This window comes from Entamoeba nuttalli, assembly GCF_000257125.1.
Source record: "Entamoeba nuttalli P19 unplaced genomic scaffold asmbl_4347, whole genome shotgun sequence".
Classification (NCBI taxonomy): Eukaryota; Evosea; order Mastigamoebida; family Endamoebidae; genus Entamoeba; species Entamoeba nuttalli.
Genome location: NW_008576728.1, coordinates 1 through 12,217, shown reverse-complemented (window position 1 = coordinate 12,217; position 12,217 = coordinate 1). Strand labels below are relative to the sequence as shown.

The following is a 12,217-nucleotide window of genomic DNA, read 5'->3' as shown; positions in this document are numbered from 1 at the left end:
TATATTCACTCAGTGATTCATTAAGAAAACGAAAACAAGTAAAACTAAATTAGTTTTTATTTATTTAAGATTTTTAAAGCATTTTTTCACGATCACTTTCTGTTATTACATCACACATATAACTTACAGTATCATCATTACTAACAAGTAGATGTTCAGTAAAGGTTAATGTTACTGTTCCTTTTCCTTTAAGCATAAATGATACATTCTTATCAATTGGAAGTAAATACTCACTACTTCCACTTCCATTCATACGACAAATTCTCATTGGCTTTTTCCCTTCTGGAACAATAAATACAACAATACTATCATCACCTGAATATGAAATTGTCCGAAGAATATATTGACTATGAACTGTAGTAATTTTAAGTGGTTTTTTATTATTTAAATTAAAAGAAACAATTTTCATAAAATAGAATAATAATTAATAAACAAAGTTCTGAAATAAATAGATAAATTAAAAAAAACCCTTTTTAATGAATTATTAAATAATATAATAAAGAGTTAATTAATTTCAGAACTGTTATCTCTCAAATTTGTTGTGGAAGTGCTCAAAGATAAACTTGATATTTCACTTGTTAAATCCCCACCAAGTTCTTTTTTTCTTTTCTTTTCTTCTCTTTTTTCTTTTTTCAATACCTTCTTTAATTCTTTCTTTCTTTTTTCTTCTTCACGAGTTTCTTTAAATTCTTTCCAATTTGAACTCCATTCTTTTTTTATTTGTTTCTTTTTCTCTTTCATTTGTTCAATACGTTTTTCTCTTATTTTTTTAAGTGATTCCATTGTTTCTTTATGTTTTTTTTCCATACCTTCAAACACACTTTTAAGAGAAGAATCACTTAAAGAAGATTTCTTTGTTTGATTTGACTTTAATTCATTTGAACTGAAAGAAAGATTTGATGATTTTAAATCATCCTTTGATATTCCATGAACTTCTTTTCCTTTTTTTAGTTCATTTAGTCGTTCTAATAATAATTGATTCTTTCTTTTCTTTTCTTCTAATTCATAAAATTTTTCATCAAATTCTTCCTTTATTTCATAAAACTGCTCTTCAATTTTATCAGCCTGTCCTACACTGATATATAATTGAACATAATAGTCATGAACAAATTGATTTAATGAATGAATTAAATTTTCATAAGTATTATAATCATCAATATTACTTGTAAAAAATTCTAATGACTGATATATTTGAGAACTAATGTTATTATTTAAATATTTTTTCATTGGAAGGGAATTTGTTTTTATTAACATAACTAAATCAATAATAATTTCTGGTGTTAATTCAATAAACTTACAACTATCATCATCAGGACTATTCATTATATGTTTAGATAATAATAAATTATCAATATCAACTTCTTTATTTAACATACCTCTTAATTGATGTGCAAGAATATCATTGTCAGTTGTTTTAACACCAACAACTCTTGTAATCAATTGAGAAATAAATGTTAAAACTTTTGAATTTCTCTCATAAAAATCAATTCCAACAATTTGTTTAAAAAGTCCAATGTCATTAGAAACAATGTTAAAGATACTTCTTACCATCACATTGAAAATATCATTTTTAATTAATCCTTCTTTATCTTCTACTAATTGATCAATTCTTTTAAAAACAATTTTTATTAAATGAATAAAGAATGGAGAGAATTTATTTAAAATTTCTGATTTATGGTCATGAATAATATGAAATAATTTAACCAATATCATTAAATTATTTACATACTTTTCATTATTCTCTTCTGAATAATCATCACAATTTCCATTTAATATATTAACATTAATTTTATCAATTAGTTGTTGTTGATCATAAAGCAAATGAATAATAGATTGAAAAAATTTAGGAATATATTTTAATGCAAATACATAAAAAAATAAAGAAAAATACCCATCATTATTAAACAATATATTTTTATTATCTACAGTATTATTTTTATTTGACGTTTTAATTAAAATTCTATTGAATTTTTAATACAAACCTTTTGTGATAATTTGTTTGTTAAATGCCCAAATAAGTAATTCTTCTAATCTACCATGTGCATGAAAATATTTCATTAAAATTTCTGCATTCTTAATGCATTCTTTATCATTAACATTATAAATTAACTAACTAATAAATATAAAATATTAGGTATTATATTTATATGTAAATTAATCAAACATTTGAACAAATAGCAAAAACAACACCAGATTCTTGGTTAAACAATACTTTATTAAAAGACTCAAGATCGAACATTATCAATTTAAAGTTCAATATCTAAAAAAATAATTAGTAGTTTGAAATTAAATAAAGTTATTACTTAAATACCAAAAAACAAAGAACTGAATGAAAGGAGAAAAATGTTATTTGACATCTTTTTTTGATTTCTTTTCTTCTTCTTTTTTTCTTTTTTTTTCTTCTTTTTCCATTTTCTTTTGTTCAGCTTTTCTTTTCTTCTCAGCTTTCTTTTCATCTTGTGTTACTTTCTTAATCTCATTTTTCATTATTAACTTTTGTTGTTGTGTGCTTTCATTTAATTTTCCTTTATGACGTTCTAAATTTGATTGAATATTAAGTGGACCAGATGTAGAACTAGTTGTCTTTAATAAAATATCAGAAAAATTGTGAATTCCTTTTTTAATACAAAGTTGTTGTAATTGTTCTTTTAGTTTCATATTTTTTATCTTCTTTTCTTTTAATATATTATTTGATTGACAAACTTTTTCTTTAATAGAATTTAATTGTCTTAATTTACTTTCTTCTTCACTACATACTGCTTTAAAATATGTGTAAAATTCCCTTGAGAAAGTTTCAAAAGAACGGAGTACATTAGTGTAAATTAAGAAGTCATCAGAAGAGCAACCAGATAATGATAATGCTTTTGATACTTCTACCCTAATTAATGGAGATAACATTCTTTTAATAGGAAGAATATTACATTTAATTAAAGAAGCTAATTCATTTGAAGACATTTGACATACTTCTTGAGTTTGTTGTTTTTCTTCATATTTTGAATGTTCTAAAATAGTTTCAATTGACATAAATTCTTCTAAATTATGTGCAACAGCAACAAGATGCATAACATAAGGTTCATTACATTTATTAAGCATTTTCTCTAAAGTATCAGCAACAAACCCAATTTTCTCGATATATTGGTCAGTATTTTGAAATGCTCTTCTGAGCATTCTTTTATTTTTCATAAAATTAGTTACTGTTAATTTAATAATTTTACCAAATAAACTGGAATTAAATCCCTTTTTCTTATAAATTGGATTATCAAGTAATTTAGATATTCCATTTAACATTGTAAAATAATTCATTGGAATTAATCTTAAATATACTTCAAATCCATTTTTTAATATTTGAATCATTTTTAATAAGTCTTGAATATTTTTGTAATACTTTTCATTCATTTCTTTCGTATATTCATCTAAATTTCCTCTAAATAAATCAATATCAATTGAGTCAAGCATTGTACGATCTTCAAATAATGGTTTAATTACTTCTTTTGAATAATCAAAAAAATTATCAATAGCATAAAGATAATTAAATGCCGTAAAAAATTTATATGTTTCTACTTCATCTCGTGCATTTCCTACAATATAAATAACTTTTTCTCATCTAATAATTCATAATAAAAATTATTAAAAATAATAAACTTTTTTCTAGATATTCTTTTTCGAATGCCCAAATAAATAAGTCTTGCATTTTTCCATATGCAGAAAAGTATTCCATAACACATGATGCATTTTTTTGACAAAATTGATCTGTAGGATCATATATTAACTATAATATTATATTTTTCTTTTTTTTTTCTTCTCTTTAAAACTAAAACAAACATTACAACAGATTGACATTAATAATCCACTACTTGTGTCAAATAATAAATTATTGAATGCATTAGTATCAGTCATCTTATAAACAAAAAATTTAAATAACTAGTTAATCCAATACTTCTTTTATGAAATATGTTAAATTAATTTGAATAGTTTTATATTATTATAATTTTATCATTTTATTGGGTTATTTTCTTTAAGAAAAAAAGAAAGAAAAATAATTTATTTTAGGATTTAAGTAAAATACCAAAAAAAAATATTATTAATATTGAAAATGTGTTATTTATTTTTTAAAGCAAAGTTGACGTACAAATACTTCTAATTGCTCGACTTTCTTCCGTAAATCTTTTCTAATAATTAGTACTATAACCTTCTTAAATGATTTATTAAATAACAAACACTTCAGCATTTAATTCAGCAAGACCAGCTACTGATTGTTCAATTTGACTAAATCGGTTTAATAATTGATCAACAGAATCTGAATAATCTAATACTGATAAAAGAACTTGATTTGTACTTGCTTTATGAATTTCAGTTGATTTTGAAGTAGCATCAGAGCACTATTAATTAATATAAAATAATTCACTTTAATTTATATAAAACAAACGTTTTGAAGAAATACTTGTATCTTTGCAATATAATCATCAAGTGCACTTGCACAACATGTTGTTTGTTGATGAAGTGTATGAAGATAAGCAGCAGGGTCAAGAGGTTCAAATGATGGATCTTTTAGCATTTCATCTGTTGGAACTAGAGGGATAGGACTAACCCATTCTATATCATTTTGTTGTTTTTCTGACATGAAAGAATGGTTTTATAGTTTTTTTTAAAAAACAAAGAAATTAAAAAATATTAAAAATAACTATATTAAACTATTCATAAATTCTTTTTTGTTTTTATAACAAAAAAGGAATTAAAATTGTTGTTCAAGTGAAGACTTTCTTAAAAATGGGTTTGGCACTGAATTACTAGTTAAATCAAATTGTGTTTCTTGACTTTGAATTTGTTGGTTAAAATTAATGAATGAAATTGAATGAGAAGAATGAGTAAAGACATTTGATATTTCTTCTAATGCTGTTATTTGTTGAAGAGATAATGATTTTATAGAGTCAAAGAGATAATATTGATGACAACTAAAATCAAGCGAAAGCATTAATCGAATATATTTTTTTAATCCATTTTCTAATGTTTCAATTGGTTTTATTTTATTAAGATTCTTTCTAATTTGTTCCATTAATATTGAATTAGTAGCAAGAAGAGTAAATACACAAATTTTTGATTCATCTGTAGGACTTGATGAATTTGAAATCTTTAAATTTTCACAAATTTTTGGTTTTTTTTCATTATCTCTTTTAAAAGAATCAAATTTTAGTTTCTTTTTAGACTCAGGTTTAGAAGTAACTTTAATTGGAGCAGAAAAAAGTTTAGTAATTAATTCTTTATGACTTAAAATATCAATACGTACAATAAATAACATATCTTCATGTTGACTAGATAAAACAGTTAATTTACTTTCTATTGTAACAGAATTTGTTGTTAATTGATGTATTTTATATTTAATTGGCGAGGCATTGACAAATGGAACTAATTGTTTATCAGGAGTGTCATAAATTAATACACATTTAAATTCACATTCTGTTAGTTGTATTGTTTCTGAACGTAACTGTATGTAAAAATTATTTTGTTTAACAACAATGTATATCTCTTTATTCCCAATAACTTGTATCCGTGCACAAGTTTGACGCTCAATAAAAATTGATTGGTTCATATTTAATTTATTACTCTTTTGATTTAAAAGTTTTACAATTAATGTATCAAAAAATATATCATCAATAATTCAAACATTTTCTTTTGAACTTTTTTTTCAAACTTCTTATCATTCTTCTTTGATTATGAAATTTCTTTGGAAGTCTCTTTTAGTCTAATTTATTATTTTTATTCTTTTAACTATTATTTAAAAGATCTTTATTGTTTTAGTAGATGACTCACTTCTTTTTAACTTTTATTGTAACTCTCTCAAAATAACTTCATTGTCTTGAAACTTAAAGAAAAAACCTAGAATTTTCTTAATTACCTATTTCTCTTTTGAATTTTCATCATATAAATGTTGTTGAAAAACTTTTCATAATAATATTCTTTTGCTCCTTTTATCTTCATTACTCTTTGCTTTTTTGTTAATTAAAAATTTCATTCACAAAAACAATATTTAAGAATAACAAAAATATTTATCCAACAAAAATTTTTTTAACTTAAAATAATTTCACTTATAAAAAATCTTTCATTATTTTACTGATTTATTTCAATCAAAATTAATGTATTTTAATTTTCATAATTCTTAATAATATAACTAACTCTATTACAAACCCATTTATCAGAAATTTAAATTCACTGTTGAATAAATTTCTCTTTACTTATTATCTTTAACAAATATACAAATTGTAATTTTTCAACCTAAGCTTAAATACCTTAGGATATTTAGGTACTTCATTATCATTTTTTTACCAAATTTAAACTTTTGAGATATTATTTAAATAATATTATATTCATTCAATATTTAATTTATTCATAAAAGGTTTATTAAATGGATTGTATAAACTATTGTCAAAAAATATATTACATAACGTTCTTTTCATATGTACTACTTCATATAGATCACATCTTTTATTTGATACATTAAAATAGCTTCTTTTATTCTCATTAAAAAAAAAAGAAAAAAAAACTTAAAAAGGTTTGAAAGTTTTGTTTGATTATACACCTCATGACTTATGAACTTCCTGATGCTAAAACACTACGACATATACCTGATGAATATAGAAAATGTGGAGAATGTGATAAAACTAAAATTGATGAGTTAAGAAGATCAACTATTTGTTGTCATATTTTATGTCAAGCATGTCTTTCAGTAAAACATGAGAAATTTACATGTCCGAAGTGTGGGATTGAGTTATCGAAAAGTGAGTTTGTTTCATACAAAAGAGATGATTCATTAATGAAAAAAGAAAAACGAGAAAAGTTACCTAAAAACATAAAAGAATTAGACCGAGGGGATTTCAATGATACTCCAACTTATAACAACTTTCTGGAAGAAGTTGAAATACTTAATGAAAAAATGAAAACTGAAAGTGACCCTACTAAAATGGAATTATATATTAAATTAGCTGGAATTAAACCAAGAAAACATAAAGGCACTGATAAAAAAAGGCGTTTTGAAGCCCAAAGTAAAAAAGAACAAAAAAAACCTCTTCATGAACTTGCTATCAACGTTCAAACGAATGGTGGAATGATTGACCTTCATAATGAAACACCTAAAAATGTTATTTCAAAATCAAAACAAACAACTGTAGCTGATGAAATAAAGAAATTCTTTGGATATGATCCAAAATGTGTTCAATTAAAGAAAAAATATGAAGCTCTTAATTGGTTTTAAATTGAATTATTTGTGTTATTACAAAAAAAAAACAATTTATTTTAACTGTGTTATTACTACCTTCTTTAAATTAAGTAATATAATACAATTACATTTTAATAATAATGTTTTTATTAAATAAAAGAATGAGTTAATAGTACATTCTTCTCATTAAAACAAGTTTTAAATATTACAAACATCTATTCATTGTTAAACTATTTTTTTATTTTATCTTAAAAAAAGTAATAATAAAACCACATTATAATACAAAATTATACTGAATATTTTTATTAAATAATCTTAATTAATATACACAATAACTTCTCTGAATTATTTTATGTTTTTTTTTATGTTGGAGTTGAAATAAAAGTAATTTGTTCAAAAATAATAATAAATTTATCATAAATTAAAAATATCATTAATGCTTTCAAATCTTAAAATAATTAACACGTTATACATCAAATCATAATACTAACTTCTCAAAATAAGTGTTAACAAAAGGCTTAATTGAGAAATAAAATAAAAAGAAAAAAGGAAATTGTATAACAATTTAAAAAAAAAAACGGTTCAATTTTTTACATTCAGAAAAGAATAAAAAAAGTTTCAAGATGAATTAAATGTGTCTCTAAAAAATGAATTGATAAACTGACTTCCTTCTTTTGTTAGTTTTAATACTTTTTTTATAAAAGATATGAAATTTCAAGAAAACAATCTGGAATAACTGAAAATGGATAGAAACATTGAAACAAATGACCAAGAGCGAGTTTATATACATATTTTCACTCATTTGGGTTCTATCAATATGTTTTTTTTCAGTAATTATTTCTTCAATAGGAATATATTATGGTTCTACTTCACAAGAATTGGATAATATTAAATTTGGACTTAAAATTGTTGTATATATTCTTTCATTCATCTGCCCTTTGTTTGGAATTTCTTATACATTTTATATTAATGAAATAACTCAAAACCAACAAATAATAATAAATATTATTGGAATAATTGGTATCATCTGTTGTTTTTGTGCGTCTATTTATTGTACAGTTATTATGACTGAAATGTCTAAGACGTGGGCTGATATTGATAATAATCATATTATTCAATACGAATTTGAAGTTTGTTATTAATTTCTCTTCAAATAAACATTGTGTCATATATTAGAATGAGTGTTGTATCATTGCAGAATATCGGAGTGATGGAAATCATTATATATTCAAGTCATGTCCTTTACTTTCACCAACAACTGAAATAAAAAGTACTTGTAAAAATGAATTTGATGGAAAAATAATATGTCCAATGAAAGACATAGGATATGGGTTTAATGCAAGAGACAATTTATGTATAGTTCATTTTGATTATACAATTGTTGTATTGTCATTAATATCTTTTACCTCAGACATCATACTCCTATTCTTAACTTTACTATTTTCAGTATTCATCATCATTTCCCAATGGAAAAAGCCATGTCTTACAGAACACATTACTAAAACGCAAACAACTAGATATTTATCAAATCATTCTCAAATCACTAAACAAGAATATGTAGATGTATAAATAATTCTAATTAATTAAATTAAACATCCTTCTATTTATATACTTAAAACTGAAATTATTATCAAAAATTATTCTTTTCAATTGAAATTCCTTATTAAATAAATTTTTCCTCAAATAATATGTGACATTCAATATAAATATAAAAAATATAACGTTTATGATTCTTGTCATTAGTTTAACTGAACAAATAATTAAATAAATACTTAACCTCAAAAATGAATTAACGTTACTTCATTTGTTTGGAAACATCAACAACATATTTAACTGAAGCAACACTTGAAGCAGGGATATATTGGGTAGTTTGTTTATTAACTAATAACTTCTTGAAAGCTTGTTCTGCTTCTCCAACTTTTCCTTCAAGAAGATCATTGAATAAATTAATAAATTGTTTGGCAATGTCTGCTGGAATTTTATCAATGCATCCAGCAAAACTAGATGCTTTTTTAAGTGCAACATTTGCTGGTCTTTCAAAGGTAGTTCCTTTTGATTTGGTTTCAATATTGGATGTAACTTGTTCAAGAACTTTCTTTAATTCATCACAAACCATAACGTCAATAACTCCATCACTAGAACTTGATGTATTATTAACTTGTGGCATAACTGGCATTGTTGGTTGTGAAACAGGTACAGTAACTTTTGGAATAGAGGGGATTGCTGGTTGTACTACTGGAGTTGGTATAGTTGGCATTGTTGGTTGTACTACTGGTGCAGGTACTTGTGGTAACAATGGTTGTGAAATTGGTGCATTTACTTTTGGAGCTGATGGAAGTACTGGCTGTGGAATAGTAGGCATTACTGGTTGAACAGGAGTTGGCATAACAGGAATTTGAGGTAACACAGGTTGAGTACGAGTCTGATTTGGTAATGTTGGTTGTGGAATAGTAGGTAATGTAGGAACTCCACTAGATGAAGGAACAGGTGGGAAGAATTTATTATTAGTAACAGGTTGTTGTTGTGAAGTAGGTTGTTGAATATGTGGCTGTTGAACTGAACCAACAATTACTTTCTTATAAGGACAAACTGGTTGAGTTCCTTGAGCACCTTGGGCATAATAAATTCTATCAATTAATTCTTTTGTTTTGTTATTTTGTTGAGCACCAAGGCATTCAATTAACTTTTGTGCTGCATTCAATTCTCCCATAGAAGCTAATTGTGTAGCGTGTTCAACTATTTTAGTTGTAATTGAGTCAGTTAATTGAATGTGACCACACATACTTCTTAATATTTCAATTCTTTCAATAACTTCTTCAATTCCATGTGAAGCATCAATCCAAATATCAATTAATTTATTAACATTACCTGATGCAATATAACAAATTAATGCTGCATGTTTATTTGTTGGATATAATTTATCTCCAAGTCTAACAATTAATACTGGTTTTAAAGCAACATTAGCATGAATACAAATAGCGTATAATACAAATTTCCATTCTTCAACATTACATTCTTCGACAATTTGTTCGAGTTTTTCTTCCATAACAGCATTAACTATATGTAATGATTTCTTTTTATTCCATTCTTCCTTTTTATATTCTTCAATAACTTTTGAATGCATTTCTTTATTATTTTCTGTCATAACTAAAGCATCAGCAAATCGTTTAGTTTTAATACAAAATTCTACAGCTTTATCAATTTCACCACTAACAACTAATTCTTCAATAATCTTATCTTCTACAGTATCTTCTTTATATTTCTCTTCATGAACTTCTTCAACAACAATTTCCCCTTTAGTATTTTCTTTAATTTCTTCCTCTTCTCCAATATGTTCAAATGGATCATCTTCTTCTTCAACTTCTGCTTTATTAACTTCTTTTTCTTGTGGAACTTTTTCTTTTATTTCATCAACTTTTAATAATCCTTTTTCTTTATAATATTCATTAACTTTTTCTTTAACACTTTCACCTTCAAATCCTGTAATCTTCATTACTGCTTTATCATCTTTACAAACAATTCCACTAATAAGTTTCCATGTTTCTTGTTCATCTCCTTGACAAGTTTCTGATCGTTTTACACATAATTCTTCAATTTCTCCTTTTTCCATTTTCTTAATAGAAACAGTTCCAACCATTTTTTTTAATAACACTTCTTTCCCTTTAAAAATACCCATTTTACCACCAAATCCAAAAGTACATCCTGATGTTCTTTCCATCCATCTTGGATGTTTTCCATCTCCATAATCACTAATAGTATAAAAGTTAATAAATCCATCAAGTCCACATGTACACATTCTTCCTTCTTGGCTACTCCATTGAACAAATGTATCCCAAACATTTTCTTGAGATGGAAACTCACAAATAATTTTTCCTGTTTCAAAATTCCAAATAGCTGTTTTATCTTGTCCAGTAGTAGCAAAAATATTTGGATCTGTTTTACTAAAATTAATAGACCAAACTGGTGCTTTATGTCCTTCAAAAACTCTAACTGGTGCCATTGTATTTCTAACATCCCAAAGTTGTACTGGTTTTTCTTCTGAGTCAGAAATAGTAACAATTGTTGTTTTTTCAGTTGGAACCCAACAAGCTCCTTTCCAATTAGCATGTGTCTTATCATTAAAGGTCATAATATTCTTTTTCTTTTTACAATCAAAAATAACAATTGAACCAGTTGACAATGTTAATGCAATAATATGAGGAACTTTAACATTCCAATTAACACATTTAATATCAGCTTGTGTTTTTTGTTCTGGTTGAGTAAATTGAATATTCTTTAAATCTGAAATATCATAAATAATAAACTCTCCACATGCACCTCCAGCAACAAGTTGATTTTGACTTGGATGGAATTGAATATCATAAATAACTTCTTTTGTTTCCATTTCTATAATTTTAGCTTTTTCAACATCTTCTTCTTCTTTCATTTCAAGAATTTTACTAACATCATAAAGAACAATCTTTGACTCATCATTAGAAACAGCAATAATTCCATTTTCATATCCTTCATATGGTCCCCATGTTAATTTATAAAATCTATTTTGTGCAGAAACTTTCTTTATTAACTTGGCTTCAGATGAAATTTCATATATTTCTATAAATGATGAACTATCAAAATCTTCATCTATGGTATCAGCTGTTGTACCAACAGCAAGAAGATTTCCTTTTGGTGACCAACAAATAGTTCCTCTTTTTTCAAGTGTTGCAGTTTTAGACATGTTTCTAAATGTTTTTTAAGTTCTTCTCAGTTCTCGCCTTTTGTGGTGATGTTTTTTTTTCTTTCACTTTTTAATTTTTATATTTTTTACGTTTTTGTGTTGTTCTATTTATATATATACTTTTATTTTTTTATGGCTTTCTATTGATAAAGAACAATAAACTTTCATCATCTTCCATTCAAATGAAAAAATATACTTGCTTAACATTTTATATTCCGTTTATACCAAAAAATATCTCCCATCTAAAAATCGTCTTGTTAAAACAAAATGGGACAAGTTCCAAGTAAGAA

At 24.8% G+C, this 12,217-nt stretch overlaps 8 protein-coding genes across 8 annotated transcripts; 2 read left to right on the top strand and 6 right to left on the bottom strand.

Annotated features, from left to right (window-relative positions):
- Window positions 1-73: 73 nt before the first annotated feature.
- On the bottom strand, window positions 74-409 carry ENU1_100850 (hypothetical protein; the record flags this gene model as incomplete). The annotated part of the gene is made up of 1 exon (XM_008859304.1): window positions 74-409. One exon carries the CDS (start codon window positions 407-409, stop codon window positions 74-76), a length of 336 nt encoding a protein of 111 aa, XP_008857526.1.
- A 95-nt stretch (window positions 410-504) lies between these two features.
- On the bottom strand, window positions 505-2,239 carry ENU1_100840 (hypothetical protein; the record flags this gene model as incomplete). Its single annotated transcript, XM_008859303.1, has 3 exons — window positions 505-1,922; window positions 1,983-2,109; window positions 2,165-2,239. The coding sequence occupies 3 exons, from the start codon at window positions 2,237-2,239 to the stop codon at window positions 505-507; spliced, it is 1,620 nt and encodes a 539-aa protein (XP_008857525.1).
- Window positions 2,240-2,346: 107 nt separating this feature from the next.
- ENU1_100830 (hypothetical protein) lies at window positions 2,347-3,897 on the bottom strand (the record flags this gene model as incomplete). Its single annotated transcript, XM_008859302.1, has 3 exons — window positions 2,347-3,578; window positions 3,643-3,769; window positions 3,823-3,897. 3 exons carry the CDS (start codon window positions 3,895-3,897, stop codon window positions 2,347-2,349), a joined length of 1,434 nt encoding a protein of 477 aa, XP_008857524.1.
- Window positions 3,898-4,205: 308 nt separating this feature from the next.
- Window positions 4,206-4,621, bottom strand: ENU1_100820 (hypothetical protein; the record flags this gene model as incomplete). Its single annotated transcript, XM_008859301.1, has 2 exons — window positions 4,206-4,379; window positions 4,427-4,621. 2 exons carry the CDS (start codon window positions 4,619-4,621, stop codon window positions 4,206-4,208), a joined length of 369 nt encoding a protein of 122 aa, XP_008857523.1.
- A 111-nt stretch (window positions 4,622-4,732) lies between these two features.
- Window positions 4,733-5,587, bottom strand: ENU1_100810 (hypothetical protein; the record flags this gene model as incomplete). Its single annotated transcript, XM_008859300.1, has 1 exon — window positions 4,733-5,587. The coding sequence occupies one exon, from the start codon at window positions 5,585-5,587 to the stop codon at window positions 4,733-4,735; it is 855 nt and encodes a 284-aa protein (XP_008857522.1).
- A 990-nt stretch (window positions 5,588-6,577) lies between these two features.
- On the top strand, window positions 6,578-7,246 carry ENU1_100800 (hypothetical protein; the record flags this gene model as incomplete). Its single annotated transcript, XM_008859299.1, has 1 exon — window positions 6,578-7,246. The coding sequence occupies one exon, from the start codon at window positions 6,578-6,580 to the stop codon at window positions 7,244-7,246; it is 669 nt and encodes a 222-aa protein (XP_008857521.1).
- Window positions 7,247-7,974: 728 nt separating this feature from the next.
- On the top strand, window positions 7,975-8,779 carry ENU1_100790 (hypothetical protein; the record flags this gene model as incomplete). Its single annotated transcript, XM_008859298.1, has 2 exons — window positions 7,975-8,340; window positions 8,387-8,779. 2 exons carry the CDS (start codon window positions 7,975-7,977, stop codon window positions 8,777-8,779), a joined length of 759 nt encoding a protein of 252 aa, XP_008857520.1.
- A 226-nt stretch (window positions 8,780-9,005) lies between these two features.
- Window positions 9,006-11,927, bottom strand: ENU1_100780 (WD domain, G-beta repeat-containing protein; the record flags this gene model as incomplete). The annotated part of the gene is made up of 1 exon (XM_008859297.1): window positions 9,006-11,927. The coding sequence occupies one exon, from the start codon at window positions 11,925-11,927 to the stop codon at window positions 9,006-9,008; it is 2,922 nt and encodes a 973-aa protein (XP_008857519.1).
- Between the last annotated feature and the right edge of the window lie 290 nt (window positions 11,928-12,217).